The following is an 18,761-nucleotide window of genomic DNA, read 5'->3' as shown; positions in this document are numbered from 1 at the left end:
ACATCTTAATCTCCTCTTTGCTTTTCAATGAGGCAATGAAAATCTTTCAGTTTACCCAAGACAATTCTTTTTGTGTCAGTTTCTTTTCCTTGCTTGAAACTCTGAATAACAGCTGCTCCCTTTTACCTTTACACCTTCTATCCTTCTTTATCTATTGATCTTTTTTGCCTCACTATCTACTTTGACCATAAATGGAACTATCGCATCTTCCTAGATAAATCTCCGGGACCTGATGAAATGTATCCCAGGACGTTATGGGAGGTTAGGGAGGAAATTGCGGGTCCCCTAGCAGAGATATTTGAATCATCCACCGCTACAGGTGAGGTGCCTGAAGATTGGAGGGTAACAAATGTTGTGCCTTTGTTTAAGAAGGGCGGCAGGGAAAAGCCTAGGAACTACAGACCGGTGAGCCTGACATCTGTAGTGGGTAACTTGTTAGAGGGTATTCTGAGGGACAGGATCTACTGGCATTTGGAGAGGCAGGGACTGATTAGGAACAGTCAGCATGGTTTTGTGAGAGGAAAATCATGTCTCACGAATTTGATTGAGTTTTTTGAAGGGGTAACCAAGAAGATAGATGAGGGCTGTGCAGTAGACGTGGTCTACATGGACTTCAGCAAAGCCTTTGACAAGGTACCGCATGGTAGGTTGTTACATAAGGTTAAATCTCACGGGATCCAAGGTGAGGTAGCCAATTGGATACAACATTGGCTTGACGACAGAAGACAGAGGGTGGTTGTAGAGGGTTGTTTTTCAAACTGGAGGCCTGTGTCCAGCGGTGTGCCTCAGGGATTGGTGCTGGGTCCGCTGTTATTTGTTATTTATATTAATAATTTGGATGAGAATTTAGGAGGCATGGTTAGTAAGTTTGCAGATGACACCAAGATTGGTGGCATTGTGGACAGTGAAGAAGGTTATCTAGGATTGCAACGGGATCTTGATAAATTGGGCCAGTGGGCCGATGAATGGCAGATGGAGTTTAATTTAGATAAATGTGAGGTGATGCATTTTGGTAGATCGAATCGGGCCAGGACCTACTCCGTTAATGGTAGGGCGTTGGGGAGAGTTATAGAACAAAGAGATCAAGGAGTACAGGTTCACAGCTCCTTGAAAGTGGAGTCACAGGTGGATAGGGTGGTGAAGAAGGCATTCAGCATGCTTGGTTTCATTGGTCAGGACATTGAATACAGGAGTTGGGATGTCTTGATGAAGTTGTACAAGACATTAGTAAGGCCACACTTGGAATACTGTGTACAGTTCTGGTCACCCTATTATAGAAAGGATATTATTAAACTAGAAAGAGTGCAGAAAAGATTTACTAGGATGCTACCGGGACTTGATGGTTTGACTTATAGGGAGAGGTTAGATAGACTGGGACTTGTTTCCCTGGAGAGCAGGAGGTTTAGGGGTGATCTTATAGAAGTCTATAAAATAATGAGGGGCACAGATAAGGTCGATAGTCAAAATCTTTTCCCAAAGGTAGGGGAGTCTATAACGAGGGGACATAGATTTAAGGTGAGAGGGGAGAGATACAAAAGGGTCCAGAGGGGCAATTTTTTCACTCAAAGGGTGGTGAGTGTCTGGAACAAGCTGCCAGAGGCAGTAGTAGAGGCGGGTACAATTTTGTCTTTTAAAAAGCATTTGGACAGTTACATGGGTAAGATGGGTATAGAGGGATATGGGCCAAGTGCAGGCAATTGGGACTATCTTAGTGGTATAAACTGGGCGACATGGACATGTTGGGCTGAAGTGCCTGTTTCCATGTTGTAACTTCTGTGATTCTATGATTCTATGATTCTATGATTCCTCCATTGCTAAAGCTGCCTCCAAAAAAAAATAGGTTGGATGATGAAAGCCCTTCAGCCTATTTGGGCTACATCTTCCACCTCAATGTTGCTTTTTAAAAAAAAATGTTCTTAGGGTGTGGGTAGCGCTGGCAAGGCTGCATTTATTGTCTATCCCTAGTTGCCCTGCGAAGGTGGTGGTGGGCCGCCTTCTTCAACCACCGCCATCTTCGTAAATTGCTCACACAATAGTGTTAGGTAGAGAATTCTAGGACATTGAGATATGGCACTGGAGATAGTTGGGGTGGGGGGTGGGTGGTGGGGGGGCTCGAAGCTCGTAGTAGTGGTGTAGACATCCCAGCTGATCAGCCCCCTTTATAAGAGGACCAGTAAGGAAAATGGCATTGCAGCATTTCTTGGTCAGTCAGCATCTGAAAGAGAATCACACACCAATGTTTGGGTGATATTCTTCATTAGGATTGGCCAGGAGGAGAGACGTTTACATGCAATAAATGCAGCCTTGTCAGCACCACTCACGTCCTAAGAACACATCTTTTAAAAAGCAACATTTACAATGAATGGGTGTAAAATCTAGCCCAAATTAGCTGAAGGGCCAGCGTTTAAATTAAAAGGTAAAGGGATGGGAGAGTAAAGAAATGCTCATTATTTTCACAGAGGCAGATAATGCATTTATAAGCCCATAAATAGATGTTAAATGTTGGAAAGAGCTGATAGGATCAAAGTTGAAGGATAAAATATTGGACTTATTTCACAAATCATCTGGTAAATTATTGCATGCTGCTTTGTTTCATTTTTGTCCAGTTTGGGATATCAATCTCTATTATTTTTTCACTCTCTTTCTATCTATCTAATAAAAAAGTTATGTCTGTTCATGTATAGCCTGTTCAAGTCAAAAGTCGGTTTGGCTCAGCTGGTAGCCTACTTACTCCTGAATCTGAAGGTATTGGGTTATAGCCTCACTCCAGGAATTGAGCATTTAATCTAGGTTGAGACTCCAGTACAGTACTGAGGGAATGTTGCATTGTCAGTGGTTCTGTCCTGTGGATGTAAGACAAGCAAAAAGGTCTTATGGCTAACATTCTTCTATCAAACAGTATCACAAAAAGCAGACTAACTACCCAGTCATCCGTTTCTGGGATGTTGTGTGTAATTGCCTGTGCAACAATATGACAACACTTCAAATAATAAGTAATTCATTGGCCGCAAAACTCTCTGGCATGTCCTAAGGATGTGAAACGTGCTGTATAAATAAAAGTGATTTCTTTCTCTTTATATAAATGTCTGTTTGAGATATTCCTTTGATTCATCCTAACTGCAAGGGACCAATCCCCACACTCCCACTGCTGACATTTAGCCTTTCCATTCAATGGAACTTCAATGGCTTCTCAATTCCCCAACCCAGTACCCCCCCTCTTAACGAGCCTTTTCTGTTCCAGACCTTAGCCTCACCACTCCTGACTCCAGCCTTCCAAATGTCTGTTAGTTGTATCTGATAGTTTCCTGATATTTGATAATAAAAAGTTGCACCTGCTTAGCAGACGCCCCACACCTGCATAAGAACATAAGAAATAGGAGCAGGAGTAGGCCATATGCCACCTCGAGCCTGCTCCGCCATTCAATCAGAACATGGCTGATCTTCGACCTCAACTCCACTTTCCTGCCCAATCCCCATATCCCTTGATTCCTGTAGAGTCCAAAAATCTATCGATCTCATCCTTGAATACACTCAACGACTCAGCATCCACAACCCTCTGGGGTAGAGAATTCCAAAGATTCACAACCCTGAGTGAAGAAATTTCTCCTCATCTCAGTCTTAAATGGCCGACCCCTTATCCTGCAACTATGGCCTCTCTTTCTATACTCTCCAGCCAGGGGAGACATCCTCTCAGCATCTATCCTGTCAAGCCCCCTTAGAATCTTACATGTTTCAATGAGACAATCAACTATGGAGCAACAGTTTGACATTGTAGCTTTTAAACCTGATAAAAACCTCAAGTTCATCAATTGAAACGATTATAGATATTTAGAGCATTACAATCAACTTGCATGTGATTTTGGTCATATGCTGGCATGAACAGAATGAGGCATAAGCACGCAGCTTCCTTATCCCTGCTTATAGTGACAGGGCGTAGTCACAGGATAAGGGGTCGGCCAGAGTCATGCATGTACAGCAGCAGATTCCCGCATCAGTAGGCTCTCCCTCTCTCTCTCAAACACACAGTGTTTCCCCCGCATTAGCATCTCCTGATTTCTTCCCCCCACCCCCCATCCACTGTACCTTCCTGCTCCTGGTTCCCACTCGCTCTTATCCACAGGCTGGGCCCTCCTGTTCCCTCTGAGCACCAGGTTGTGGCTGTTCTTTGGTTATATTTGCTGACCTTGGTCTCTCTGCTCCCTCCCGGTTCAGACCCTGCTGCTCCCCAGTTCCCTTCCAGGATTCCAGTTTCTTTCTCGACTGGTCTATTGCAACTGCTGCTGGATGTACCAGTACCAATCAGGGCTATGGCGCTGCATTCACCATAACAATGGTAGGAAGACCCCAGGAGGGGTAGAGCTGGATCCAACACAGGCCCTGGGCTCCTTGTGTCTCTTAGACCTAGTCTATAGTCTGCCCCTGCTCCCTCCCTGTCTAGAAACTGAGGAAAATTCCAACCCGAAGAAATTTTACAAGGGAATGTAAAAATGTTGAAAAAAGCTGAACTGTAATACCCACAGCATCATACCTTAAGGGAACCATGGATTCTTCACTCATTCCAGTTGGACAACAAGTTGAACGATTGACTTGGAGATATGTTGACTGCTGAAATGTGGCAATGCAATCACCACACTCTTAGGGAAGAGCCGACAACGGCTCACATATGAGATGCAGGAAAAACGTTGAACAGAAGTTCGGCATGCTCCAACCTGGTGCCTAATGCTTAAATAGTACACAAATGAATTTCAATTCTTTTGAGTTCTCATGTCTCATATTCAATTTTTGGTGAATTAACTGATCTCAGTCAAAATGGTGGCAGAAGTACTGCAATTGGTCTTGGCATCGTTGGAGAGAAAGAAAGATCAGCCGGGGTCTGATTGCTATCCAGTGACCCCTGTTGGAGTGCACATGTGCAGGTATTGGATGAGTACTAGATTGAGCTGAGATACTTCTACACGCAAATAGCCTCCAATGTACTCCTCTGACCATCCACTCTCCAGAAACTCAATTTTCCAAACCCCAGCCACCTATATCTTGTCCAGGCCAAGTCAGGGTGCATTTGCATATACAATAAATACATTACTTGAGCCTGTTGAAATTGCAACTCACCTGTACAACTACTGAGCTCACACAAGAGAATTATATAGCGTGTCAAGAATGTACACAGCTCATTGATGCAAATAAAGTAGTTACAATTTGTAGCTGAATTCTTCATTAGAGTTGGGATCCTACTGTATAATCTCCGGTGTTCTGCTATATTATGTTATGAATATGCAATGAAACAGTACAAGTCTAAGACAGATCATCTGACATGGCAAAGTACATCCATGGGAACAGATAGTGCTCAATCTTAATGGAAGTGCATAACATGAATGACAATGATCAATTCAGTACTGCTGCTTATGCTTCAATCTACATGGTAATTGTGAAATAAAATTGGAAATGTTTTCCGCATGATTTAATTTGCCTGTAGTCATATTTTGCATGAGTAAAGTGCTGTGCACAGATAGCTCTGTTTTTGTTCCTCCAGTATACTGCATCTTTAGTAGGATTTTGCAGATCTTGCAGTGTGTGACATTCTGTAAACCAGTCCTTTTGCAGAAGATACAATACGTCAACTTTTCATTCACTAGGGTTAATGTGAGGAAACTGTGATTGAATAACAATCCTCCAATGCCAAGTTTGTTTCAATCTGTGTTGGAAGTTTTCTGGATTGAAGGACCAATTAATTTCTCTCTTCTGACTTTGGCACAGGTTACAAGCTTGTTCCACGACCCTAGTATCGGCAACGCAATCCATATCGTATTGGTGCGTCTCATTTTACTAGAGGAGGAGGAGGTATTATTACTGTTACTTCATATTTTTCATTTTTAACTATTTATGTAAGGAGTCAAGTTGTATATTAAAATTAGGTATGAAGTTTCTAATTAGAATCAATAAATTGCCAGTGCATTTCCTTCTCAGAGTTACTAAATTTCTCAACATAATCAGTATTTACTTATGGTATAGGAAGTCAAATATTAAACTCAAAAACCTGAATATTAATTGCCCTTTGTTAATTCTAAGTAATCTTTATCAGGTTGTTTGATGCAGTGTTACTAACATTTTATTGAGGGTCACAATCCCAATCAATGTCTTGCTCAGATGCCGTTTTTAGTAATGTCACAGCATGTTACACCATGGAGTCTGTATGTAATGAGCTCCGATTTTAATTATGGACCAAGTGAAACCAAATACTTCCCTTCAGGAAAGGGAAAAAAGTTGGACCAATAATTCTATTAAATATTTAAATTTTAATATGATCCTTTTGCTTACTTTGTAGTCTTTGCTTCCTAACAGTATTCCCTTGACTTCTTTTGCTGGAGAGCAAGAAAAAGAGATGAAATCGCACTGAATTCTAGCTGAGGCAACATTGCATGGCCTGCAGGGCTGGAGCGAAGCCCCAGAAGCATGTGAAATAAAAAGTCTGCCGAGACATACATAATAAATGGTCCTGCGCCATCTTATGTTGAGATGTGATAGCGGATATCATAGCCCACAATTAACTGAAATACTTATTGGCAAGAATGCAGTTAACAAAAATAGGATCCAAAGATGGCAAAGCAAAGTGAAGATACTCAAATCATCTCCCACAGTTATTGCTTTGCTCTTGTCTGATTGCAATGGTCAAAAAGTACGGTAAAGAACTGTCAGTGCAATTATTAGTACACCACGATGAAAACAGGGAGTAAATCTTGGGTTTGAAGGATGTGGAACAAGTATCCAAATATGAATTTTAAAAAAATACCAGTTCTTTAATTTTAAATAATTAAATTTAAGCACAAATATGTTAAAAATCTATATTTAGCAAGTTTCTGTACTTTTTGCAATAACAACAATGCAACAGCCATTTTAATAACATTTAAGACAACTCACTTTTTTCCAGTAGTGGTCTTTTTTAGCTATCTGATGTGCAGAAACCCATCCCCATCTTGAACAATCTCCAGACTAAGCTACTGAGAAATCTACACAAATTTTTGTTTGTGCAATACAGAGTGCACTCTCTGTAGGAACCCACCACACTTCCCCAAGTCCAGAAAACGTAGGTATAGGTTGGCACAGCCAAAACATTTATACCCTCAAGTATACCCATGGATACAGCTGGAGTTTAATCAGCATAGATCACTGGTAAGCTTCCAGCTGCTTGGTCAGCTAATATGACCCCATCTGTTGGACTCTAAGGGAATCAAGGGATATGGGGATCGGGCAGCAAATTGGAGTCAAAGATCAGCCATGATCTTATTGAATGGCAGAGCAGGCTCGAGGGGCCGAATGGCCTACTCCTGCTCCTAGTTCTTATTTTCTTATGTTTGGGCATTGATTTGTGATGTGATCTGATGCCGAGTGGAAAGAACCCCAGCCCTTAATGGAAAGGTAGGGGTAATCTGAAAACATTGATGATGAAATAGTGTCCGATTAGCTTTTTATAGTTCAGTTCACTGCTTATAATGTATTTTTCAATACATTCATGTTCGCTGTACTTTTGATTTGGTTAATCATAAGGCATCTCCAAATGTAAATTAAATGCCTCTATATAGTGCAATCCTAGCTCAGGAAATTATATTAAAGGTTTTAATTGCTGAAGAAAGATTAGTTCAGGCTGAAAATGAATTGTTTATTCGTAAATTCTACCGTTTCTAAAAATACCAAATGAATGAGCTCAGTCCAAATCTGCTACTCTGATTCAGTGATTAATTGCAGTGATTAATTGCAGTGAAGGAATTATGCAACAAATATGAAGTTAGAGACAGGTTTCTATACTGGAAATGTTCCTGGGATAAGGGCTTTTTAAAATTCCAGCCTTGAAGCAAATTTGAAGACTGGAAACCTTTGAAGTCCAAGTGTATACTTTTATTGTATTTTTAAAACATTTTCTCCCTTATTCTCTACCCCTGTCCATGCTTTCATATAGTTCCATAGCTGCCAGCAGCCCTCTCATACCTCATCCAAGTGTTAGAAATTTCTATAAACATAGATGATATTGCCATTACTAGTAGCAAAAATAACTCTGTCAAACTGAATTGTCTATTCAAACAAAAATTAAACATAAAATACATCGGCCCAGGATCTGAAAAGAGAAAAGAGAGGTTAACTTTTTGGACAGAAGACCTTTGCCAGATTTCTGCCAGACCCGTTGTCAAACCCCAGTGCCGGCAAAGAATTTCTATCTGAATTGTTAAGCTATGCTGATGGACCATCTGTGTTTGTCTGGCATTATCTGGTATATTTCCAGATTGCCAGCATTTGCAGTTTTTGCTTTTCATCCCTATTTATAAGGGACCAGTACGTCATAATGTGCAGAAAATATTCACCTATCATATTACATATGGCATGACCAGCAGGGCGCTGGGACCCAAGACTGAGCATGAAACATTGGCCTCGATTTTGGTCTTCGGCATATATTGGACAGAACGATTGCAACAACCGTCCGATGTCGCCAGTGAGAGGGAAAACCAATTTAATGGCTGGCCTCATTTAAACTCAGTTGTTGACCGACTTGAGTGTTTTGAGCGTCAACACGTAGCTCACCATTTTGGGTGGGCAGGAAATCTGGCGGGGCAGCCATAAAGCTTGGGCCTGTAGCAAAGGGTTAAAGAGGAGGGCTGAGCCATTCGGGGGGATGATATAGAGCATTAATGAAGGGAGGATCATCAACATTGAGCAGGGAAATTAATAACAGTCATCCTGAAGCTAAAAAACTGTCAAATAAATTAATTTTATTCTTGGCAGTGATCCCTTTAAGTGACGCTGGTTCTGGCTGTTCCCAGCTCCGTGTGGTAGACATGAAGGGGCATCATGCTAAAGGCTACTAAAAAGGCCTTGTGGTACTAACTACATCATAGGACCCTGATTGGCATAGCTTAGTGAGGCTCCTGCCTGTTTCTGCTGGGATTGCTAGCTGCCTAAATCAAGGCCCATTTGAAAATTGCAGTGGACAGGCCTCAGGCAGGAAGTCGGCAGGAAGTTACTCTTTGCAATTTAGTCTTGTTACTGCCCCATTCATGCTGAAAAACAGGGAGGTAGAGTGACCAAAATCACGGCCATTACGTTTCAGCACCCAGCCTTGAAAATCATGCAAGGCGACAGCCCTGATTGGCAGGCCAGCTGCTGTGTGTTTTTCGACCTTTATACATGTAAAAAAATAAATCCTCTCCCTCTGGGCATTGCCAGTTAAATTTTGGACAAGTACTGCAAGGTAAGAGCATAGTCCATCCTGCAGTATTCATTTCAGCATATTTTAATATACAGCAAATCAATGCTGCTTCTAACAGGCTTTCGCTTGAATAACATTCTTCCAACCCTTTACAGAAAGGACTAAAAATCATTCATCATGCTGACCATACTCTTTCCAGTTTCTGCAAGTGGCAAAAGAATGCGAATCCTAAAAGTGACTCCAGTCCAAATCATCATGATGTAGCCGTATTGTTGACTAGGTGAGTTTTTTTTTTAAAGACTGGCGATGATAAGCAGTTGAACTCATTATTAAGGAATCTTACAACACCAGGTTATAGTCCAACAGTTTTATTTGAAAATCACAAGCTTTCGGAGATTATCTCCTTCGTCAGGTGAGTGAGTGAAAGGTTCTCAAATCGCATATCTTATATTAGGCTGGGACACGATCACACCAATCAAAGGTGTCGTTGGTGTTCAGACAGGTTAGCCACGGAAAACAGTACATCCCAGTATACTGAATACACAATGGGTCAGATTACAAAGCCAGAGAGAGAAAGAGACCCGAAAGAGAGAGAGAATGTCCAGTTGTATTAGAAACAACTGGACATTCTGGAAACTTTTTTTTCCTGCTGGTGGGGTTACGTGTAGCGTGACATGAAAACGATGGATACCACAGCTGGTTGATTTTCAAGGGAAAAATAGTTGAACAGTTTGGTGTCATCAGAAGGATAAAGGGTGAGTTAAATACAGCAGTAAACTGGAAGGGAAAGCAGTGGGAATGTGGAAGGGAGAATCCAACAAGAAAAATCAGGAAGAGAGAAGTCGGAAGTTTTAAAATCAATGCTCATAACAAAGGGGTTAAGGATTTCTATTGTTATATGAAGCACACTTGACTTACTACCGGAGAAGGCGTAACTTTTACTTTTGTTATTTGTATATTTCCATGCTTGTGGTATAAATAAATCATACAGTATAAATCACTGTTTTACTTAAATGTGAATAACTGCTTTAGAAAGCAATTTATGCTAGTTTTCTGCAGGCTTAGATTTAAGCCAGAAAATAGAGGCTCAGCAGGGACCAAAGTCACCCAGGGGTGGGAACTCCCTACTCTAGTTTATTCAGGACCTGGCTTAGCATTGGAGGCCAGTATTCCAGTGAGTGGAACTGTACCCTAGAGTTTTACAGTGATTTTTTGGTGTGTGTTTTTTCTATTTTTTCTTACTGGGACCTGCATTAGATTTTACATATCTTTTAATGCTTTTTTTTATGGCATCAGAAGATGTTACATTAAATTTGAAAAGCTTCCACAGTTTTCTTGAACATGCTGTGCCTGATGTGCATAGTAATGGTTTGATGGCTTCAAACTTTAATTTTCATAAATAAAGAGGGATTTAAAGATGATATATTGTGTAAATTCTGTGTTTTCCTCGGACCCGTACTGTTCATGCTGATTTCTGCTAGTTTACACTGGTTTTTACGTTCTGACTTATGCTAATTGGCAGGAATTTTTGGTGTAAGGATGGTGTAGAAACCGACATAAATTTCAGCATATTCTTTCGATTTACGCCGATCCAGGAAATTCTGGGCCATTATCTATAGTCAGTTTTAAATGATCTAAATGCCTTTTAATTGCAGGAAGGATCTCTGTGCTGGGATGAATCGTCCATGTGAGACATTAGGTCTGTCCCATGTCTCAGGAATGTGTCAACCACATCGAAGCTGCAACGTTAATGAGGATTCTGGATTGCCCGTAGCATTTACAATCGCACACGAGATTGGTCACAGGTATCTCAACTTTTCTAAACAGAGGTAATAGTTCTGTACCACAGCACGCAGTTCATTTCAAGTGTACAGATCAGTTCCTACAGATTAGGGAAGCCCTGTCTAGAGTTAGCTGTTTTCTGTTGGGGCAGCGGTTGGGATGTACACTTGGCCTCAGTGGTCCTAGATTTGCAAGGATTAAAACCAGCTAAGGTTTCCACTCCTGATTGTTAGCCAGTAACTCGCAGTTGGCAAGTGCATGGGTGAGGACAGGAACATGCTAGACTGAAATGACTGTGATGCACATTTAGCTTGCCGACAATCACACATGAACCAATACTGGGGATCAACCAGTACCTGTGGAACTGTGCCCCAGTAAGAGGCAGCACTTACAGGAGAGAGGAAAAGCATATGAAAAATAAACAGAGGTAGTTAATTACAACTGTTCTGGTGTTGTGGATTAATGTTAATTTGGTTTGTTGTTTGGGCTTACTTAGCTTAATGGGAAAGTTGATATTGATAGATCATGTAAATTTTCTACTTGAGGCCCGAGGTAAATTAAAAACTGCAAGCCCATTGTTATATTTTCAAAAATGCTGTTTTTGAAACCTTTAAATGATGTGACCTTCGTAGGCGTTCCTCTGTGAAGATTATGTTGTATGAACCTTTCAAAGATAAACACTATTGAAATGATTGTAGATTACAAACACTCCATTATAATGCCGGACGCTGTCATCTTGAGCTGTTACATTTCTGTCATCTGCTCCCTTCCCCAGAAAAATAATGTTGTTTTGAAGTATTTATTTCTTCTCTTTCCCCTGCTTATTTTATAACATTTTCTATTTCCTTCTTAGATTCGTCCAGGTCTTCTCACTGTCACCTGAGATGGGGTGGGCAAGTGACCTGTGCATAGATCTCTCACTGTCCTTCTCTTGATCTGAGAAAACATAAGGCAAAAATTTCACCTAGGCACTTGGTACAGTGAAATCATGAATCCATTCTTTATAAGCAAATTTATCATTTCGCTACTCTTAAGACACAGAGGAAATCTTCCCCAATAGCATTTTAATTAGGATTTCCTAGTTGAGATTTTGCCTAAGGGCCACTGATCAGAGCTTTGAAACAGTGCAACCAATGAATATGTATTTTTTAAAGTACCCACAGAAATTAAAATTCTTATTATTTGTTCTAAAAAAGATGGATATAATTTGAAATCTTCCAGAAAGGAAGTAGATTACTTCACTGGTAATATGGCTGATGAAACATCACTACATGTGCTGTTGTTATTGCAGTTTTGGCATCCAACATGACGGACAGGGTAATGACTGTGAACCCATGGAGAAGCATCACTTTATCATGTCCCGACAGCTGCAGTATGATCAGTCTCCTCTCACATGGTCCCACTGCAGCAAAGATTACATCACACGATTTCTGGAGTGAGTAATTTATTTAACATATTCAATTCAAAGTAAAAAAAAAATGGCATAATTGTCCATTTTCTGTTTTGGTTTACTTGCAAATTGCCTCATTTGTCATGGAGAAAATTGTTCAGTTGTGGCATGACAAGGGAAGACTATATGGAGCAGAAATGAAAAAAAGAAATTTCTGATGAAAAATTACAAAGTTGCAGAGTTTCTTGAAATTGTATGGATAAATAAGCCAGTTCTAGCTCTAAAAAAGTAGGACCAGAGGATGGAGACGTTTATGTTTGCTGAATTCTTGTCAGGATTTTGCCTATCAGCTCTACTGAATAGTTCATAGCTAGTTCTGGCTCTGGAAAGCCATGAAAGGGGAAACTTGAAATAGTACACATTAACAGGTTGTAAAGTGCCACTGCTAATTTTTTTTAAAGATAAGTGGCCATGGGGGAAAACATTGTTGCAGTCTTTACAAATTGTGCAAATATTTTAAAAGTATATTTCATCTTTTAAAAAAGTGACTTGGGCAACAAAAAAAAACAAACAAAATAAATGTGGATGCAGGAATTGAGTAGAGCAAGTAACGGTGTGGGCCAACATCTGAGCCCCCAATGATGGTTGGCAAAGTGAAATTGGTGCTGCATGAAGTGGGTGTGAGCAGGATTGCCTTATTTAGCACTCCGTAGCACTATCCCTCAAGGATCGCAGTACAACATGCCTAGAAGGAGGTGGCGGGCAGGATCAACACTGTGTGCGCTGCCTGCACAACCTGGGAACAGATGTAAAAGATGGCACACTTTAAAGGAAGCTGCAAGGTAAGACAAACCAGCATTTCCATTTACCATGCAGATGTCTCAAATATGCACAAAGTATTATCTCCCAAGATGTTCCATATTTATTGCTTGCCCATACCAAGCTCTCGCACAACCTTACAACTCTTTCTTTACATATTGTGCTTGCCCAAACTACAGCAGGCTACACATTGAAGCTGTGGCTTGCAACTGAAACCCTTGGTTCACCCACATTTTCAAAGCGCTCTACTCAAAAGCACGAAGACATTTGACTCGCGTAGATCCACAATCACTTACTGGCACGAAGGATGACCGCATAGCTGCCATCAGCAACCCCTCTACTTTGGGAAAGTGGGGTGAGATTGGGTTGCTTGTCAGTAGAGATAAAAATGCATTGATACATATTGGGGCAGGACATAAGAGAATACTGCAGATAATTCCTATATTACTGTGGAATGAAGGCAGAAACAAAAAGGTTGAGGGAGGAAGTGCTTTTGTTGTCCTTATGGTGCAGATTAACTGCACATGACCTTACAACAGATGGACAGATTGGCAACTGGGTTTGTGTAGACGTAGAACCTATGGAGCCAATTCCCCACAATCCTTGTTAAATAGGTATGCCAGGGCCTGCAGGTGGTAGATGTGGCCAGTCCAGGTATAGTGCCTGCTGATCTCCGTACCATGTTTTCTTTCAACTCATACCATTTCAACAATGATATACTGTATTTGTAATGCTTCAGTGCCAACCTCTAGCATTAATTTTAATTTGACAATAGCTGCCATGGGACTTTTCACTTAGATTCATTATTGCTTCCTGAGATCCAGTGAAAGTTTATATTAAAGAGCACCTTTCTCACGCCCCTCTTATCAGTTTTGTTCTGGTTCTGCTGAAGTCTTGGAAATGCTTCAGTTACAGTCAGCTCTTTAGTAAATTTGAAGCCAGTGTTGGGCTTATAAACATTGCATATTGTTAAGAGAAATAAAAAGATAATTTTTTTCCTCAAATTATTGGAGCCAGCCCTGAAAACATGCTACAAAATGGGAAAATATTGCTAAATGTCCTAGGCCCTTTAAGAGCTCTATTGCTTATGGAGTTTCGTTCAGGCAAATGAGTGCCCAACCCAATACCATCTGAAGTGAACAGAAAATCACACTCTGCTTGCTTCATTTGTGCTTTATAACATTTCAATGAAGCTGTGGCTACTTTTTGGTGAGACCACTTAAGGCTGATTTAAAAGGTCTGTGGTAAAATCGCACTCGGCACTAAAGTGGCACAGATCCAGCTATATCAGGGTAACTATTCCACTGTGCCCACTGCTGGTACCACCGAGAGGGCATTTTCCAATTAACTTCAGTGGAAACAAAAATGTGGCCGGGAGGACACAATGTTGTGATGTGTACTCTTGATGCACACCAGGAGCAGACTCTGAAGTTTAACCTGTTCTGCTTATACACTATAGCCCTTAATGACTGGTAAATGCACCATATATATTTTATTTGCAACATCTTAAGCACTTTTTTTTTACATTTATCCTTTTTTTTTCCTATTTTCTTCCCTTCACTCTTCAAGGTGCTCATTCTACACAGATGTGGGTCCGTAGAGGACAGGAGCCCTCCAGTCCCAAACCCATATGGCCATTTTTCAGGAGTGAGCTTAAATAGTGGATGGCAGCAGGGGACCCATCCCCTGGTGGTATGGGATATTGAGGACAATTTCCTCCAATTATGGGTGTCATCCATAGCTCAGTGATAGCACTCTCACCTCTGAGTCAGAACATTGTGGGTTCAAGTCCTAGGCCAGAGATGTGAGCACATAATCCAGGCTGACACTCCAGTGCAGTACTGAGGTAGCGCTGCACTGTTAGAGGTGTCGTCTTTCAGATGAGACATTAAACCATTCTGCCCTCTTAGATGGAGATAAAAGATCCCTTGGTGCTATTTTGAAGAAGAACAGGGGAGGTCCCCCCAGTGTCCTGGCCAATATTTATCCCTCAACCAACATCACTAAAAACTGATTATCTGGTCATTATCACGTTACAGTTTGAAGGACCTTGCTATGTGCAAAATTGGCTGCCGCGTTTCCTACATTATAACAGTGACTACATTTCAAAAGTACTACATTGGCTGTAAAGCACTTTGGGACATCCTGAGGTCATGAAAGGCACTATATAAATGCAAGTTCTTTCTTTCAATTCAACTGAATGTTCCAAAACTTATTGAACACCATGGACCTCATTCCACTTAAGTTTATGCTTCTTCAAACTCACTCGTGTGCAGTGCAAATCTCAAATTGCAGTGAAAATGAACTCAGATGATTTTTTTTTTGTCAGATTGATAATTGAGAAGCTTGTGCAGAACAGAATGTTATACTATTGTATTAAAAAAACAACAAAGACTAGGATTTGTGAAAAAATCAGTTAAGGATAAATAAAATGAGTATTAGAAGAGAGAGAAATGTTGGATAGCCTCAAGGGGGATTAACTTTTTACGAAGCAGATAGTGTCAAAGATGGGCTCGGCTTTTGAGGGATAAATTGAGCACAGATGTTGGTAAGGGCAGAGAGTGAATTGCTAACAGAGTGAGGACTTTCAACTGGGAATTTGGTGCAGAGGGGGAAGGAGGTGCCATGTGATTTAAACCAAGGGACTACAAAATAATCTACTCTTAAAACTTAAATAAAAAAACACATAAAATTTTTTAAAAGACGAAGTACTTACTAATTATTTTGAAATCAAGCTAAATCCATTTACTAAATATAATCTAGATGTCAAGTGATTCTATTAGTCCTAGAAATAAACTACTGATTAAATAAATAAAAATGAGAAATGGCAGCACAGGTTGTGTGTTGGGACTTTGATATATGGGGGTTTGTGGACAGTGGGCACAATTTTAAAATGCCAGCTGGATGGCAACAGGAGTGGGGGGTCAATGGGCGCATGGGTAATCGAATAAAAATCTTACCATTACCCACGCGATCGTGGCTTAATTGGTGCCCCTTAACATTGTTTCCGGGTTTGCCGTCCAAAACCTGGGCAGACTGTGCACCCGCATGACCTGCTGTCATCTGGAGTGTCTGGATTTAAAGGGCCATTGCATCAATGGCTTTTGCTGGAGCAAGGAGCAAGCACGCACAATGGAGCAGCAGAGGGGCAAGCCACCTCCAAGATTCAGTGATGCCTCACTTGAGGTGCTGCTGGCTGGGGTGAGGAGGAGGAGGGAACTATTTTACCCGGCCGACAGGAAGAAGTGCCCTGTCTCTGCCACCAAGAAGGCCTGGCTTGAGGTGGCAGAGGAGATCACCAGCAGTAGCAACGTCTGCCGCACTTGGGTCCAGTGCAGGAAGCTTTTCAATGACCTAACTAGGTCAGCAAAAGTGAGTACACTTACTGATTCTCCTGAATTCTGTGTTGCACATCACCACAACCCCCCAACTCATTCTGCACTGCCGAGACTACTCCATCACATCAATCCTCACACCCATTTAAGGCTCATCCTCAACTTATATTCACTTCCTGACCTCCCCATTTGTGAACCCACAAATACCACTCATCCCAATCCTGATCCAATGTGATGTCTCTGTCTGATACTCACCCTCTGATGCATCTCTTTCATGGTCAGCCTCACCCAAAGCAATGCATTCATCGGCTGGCCACTCCATCACTCACATGTCTGTACTTTCTCCCCTTGTAGGAGAAGAAACCGCAAAATGCACGCGAGACGGCGAGGACTGGAGGAGGACCACAACAAATAGTAGTCCTCACACACACTGAGGAGGTGGCCCTGGAGATTAGCCGCACCGTCGAGTGCCTATCCATTGGGAACGTCGAGATTGGCACCCCACAAACGTCTGGTGACACAACTTTAACATTCATCACACACAACATGAATTGATGTTAAGAATGATTGGCATGTTGAACACCTCAATATGCTCATCGCAACATGACACATCTGTGATGATGCTTAATATTGCCTTCTGTTCTCTTACAGGCCCGTCAATGACTGAAGTCACGGGAGAGGGCCATTCCTCAGTGGGGCTCCAGGCCTCTGAGGGTGCACCGTCACACCTTATCAAGCCAGCCACCAATGCAGATACTCACACCTCGGTTGATCCTAGTAGTCAGTTAGTTGGGTTGGCACCTGGTGAGTCACCACACACACGTGAGCACGAGCAGACACTGCTGGCAGGGGCAGCTGTGGAGAGTCCGTGTCGGCAGGTACACTCGTCTCCAGGCTCTGATCAGCTGGATACAGATGCTGAACCCCGGGGGCCATCCTTTAAAAGGAGAATGATTGAGGGACAGCAGCACATTTGAGAGGTACTGGAACAGATGCCACACATACTCTCCACAACAGCAGCGAGGATGGAAGTGTCCACCTCCTGCATTAGTGGAATGGTGGAGCAGGTAAGTGTGGGAATGTCTGCGATTGAGAGAAGGTTAGCCTCCATTGAGCTTCAAGCATGGCTCACAAATGAGCCCATTCAGGCCCTGACAATGGCCATTCAAACTTGGGGTGAACAACATTCTGCCGCCTTAAACAGGCGGACAGAAACTTTACAAGTGGGCTTCCAAGGCATCACACATGTCCTCCAAACTGTTGTCCAGCCGGGTGGTAGGAGTGATGTGACCCTGGCCCAGGAGAGGGATGATGGCGAAAGGGGACATGGAAGTGGGGAAGCCACTCAAAAACACTCCAATGTCACACCCGTTGTTTCCCACCCCCCACCGCCCGCAATAATGCTGCCTCCTCTCTAAGTGGCCGAGTCTGCCCCTGCACAGATGCAGTCTTTAGCAGGGCCCTTGCAGGCTCCAAAACACAGATGGCATAGGCTGAAAGTCAGGGCATGACCATGAGCAACCTGCCACTACCTTTGCTACAGTCACAGGGGATGCACCATGTATAAGTAGTAGGAAACGAAAGGCTAAGATTTGTTAATCACATAGGGTATGCATAAGGGTGTCTGACAGACGATCATGTTTTTCATTTATATTTGTTTTTTGTTAAATTCACATTACATACTATCATTCTCACCACTACTGCCACCTCTTGCCCATTCTTGACTGGCTTTTGTGATAGCGCCCTTTCATGTGCTTCATCATGAATGGTGAAACTTGATGCCACCCAGTGGGTGAGTTTACATTGGGTGTATGTATAGTTGTAGGACTGTTTTGTGCAGAGGTGGCGGGGGGTGGGGGGAGCTGATGTTGGCACTGTTCTTTCCAGGTGGTCTGAGGTCTGGACTATTCTCACTTTGCAGATCTCCTCATGAAAATCAAATATTAGTGACGCCCTGGCCTCATGAGCAGCCCGGTGAGCTGCTGCACTGCCAGTGGATTCCACCTCCTCAATGTTGATGGCAGATGTGGATGCTGGATGAGGGCATGGGGCCTCATCAACAATGTACCCCTCTGTTGTGCCATGTTGTGCCGGACACAACAGACGACTATAATTTGACTCACTCTTGCTGGTATGTATCGAAGCGCTCCCCCAGACTGATCCAGGCACCGAAATCGCATCTTCAGCAGTCTTATCGCACGTTCAATTACAGACCTGGTGGCGATGTGACCCTCATTGTACC

General features: G+C 42.2%; 1 protein-coding gene across 1 annotated transcript in view; it reads left to right on the top strand.

Annotated features, from left to right (window-relative positions):
• LOC137323130 (A disintegrin and metalloproteinase with thrombospondin motifs 12-like) overlaps nucleotides 1-18,761 on the top strand; it is a 556,042-nt gene that overhangs the window by 200,855 nt on the left and 336,426 nt on the right. Inside the window, exons 7-10 of the mRNA XM_067986912.1 lie at nucleotides 5,755-5,838; nucleotides 9,349-9,473; nucleotides 10,849-10,998; nucleotides 12,267-12,410. Of these exons, the coding sequence (XP_067843013.1) occupies nucleotides 5,755-5,838; nucleotides 9,349-9,473; nucleotides 10,849-10,998; nucleotides 12,267-12,410 (503 nt within the window). The remainder of the gene's footprint in view (nucleotides 1-5,754; nucleotides 5,839-9,348; nucleotides 9,474-10,848; nucleotides 10,999-12,266; nucleotides 12,411-18,761) is intronic.

The sequence above is a fragment of the Heptranchias perlo genome, chromosome 1, assembly GCF_035084215.1.
Source record: "Heptranchias perlo isolate sHepPer1 chromosome 1, sHepPer1.hap1, whole genome shotgun sequence".
Taxonomy (NCBI): domain Eukaryota; kingdom Metazoa; phylum Chordata; class Chondrichthyes; order Hexanchiformes; family Hexanchidae; genus Heptranchias; species Heptranchias perlo.
This window is presented reverse-complemented; position numbering and strand designations above follow the sequence as displayed.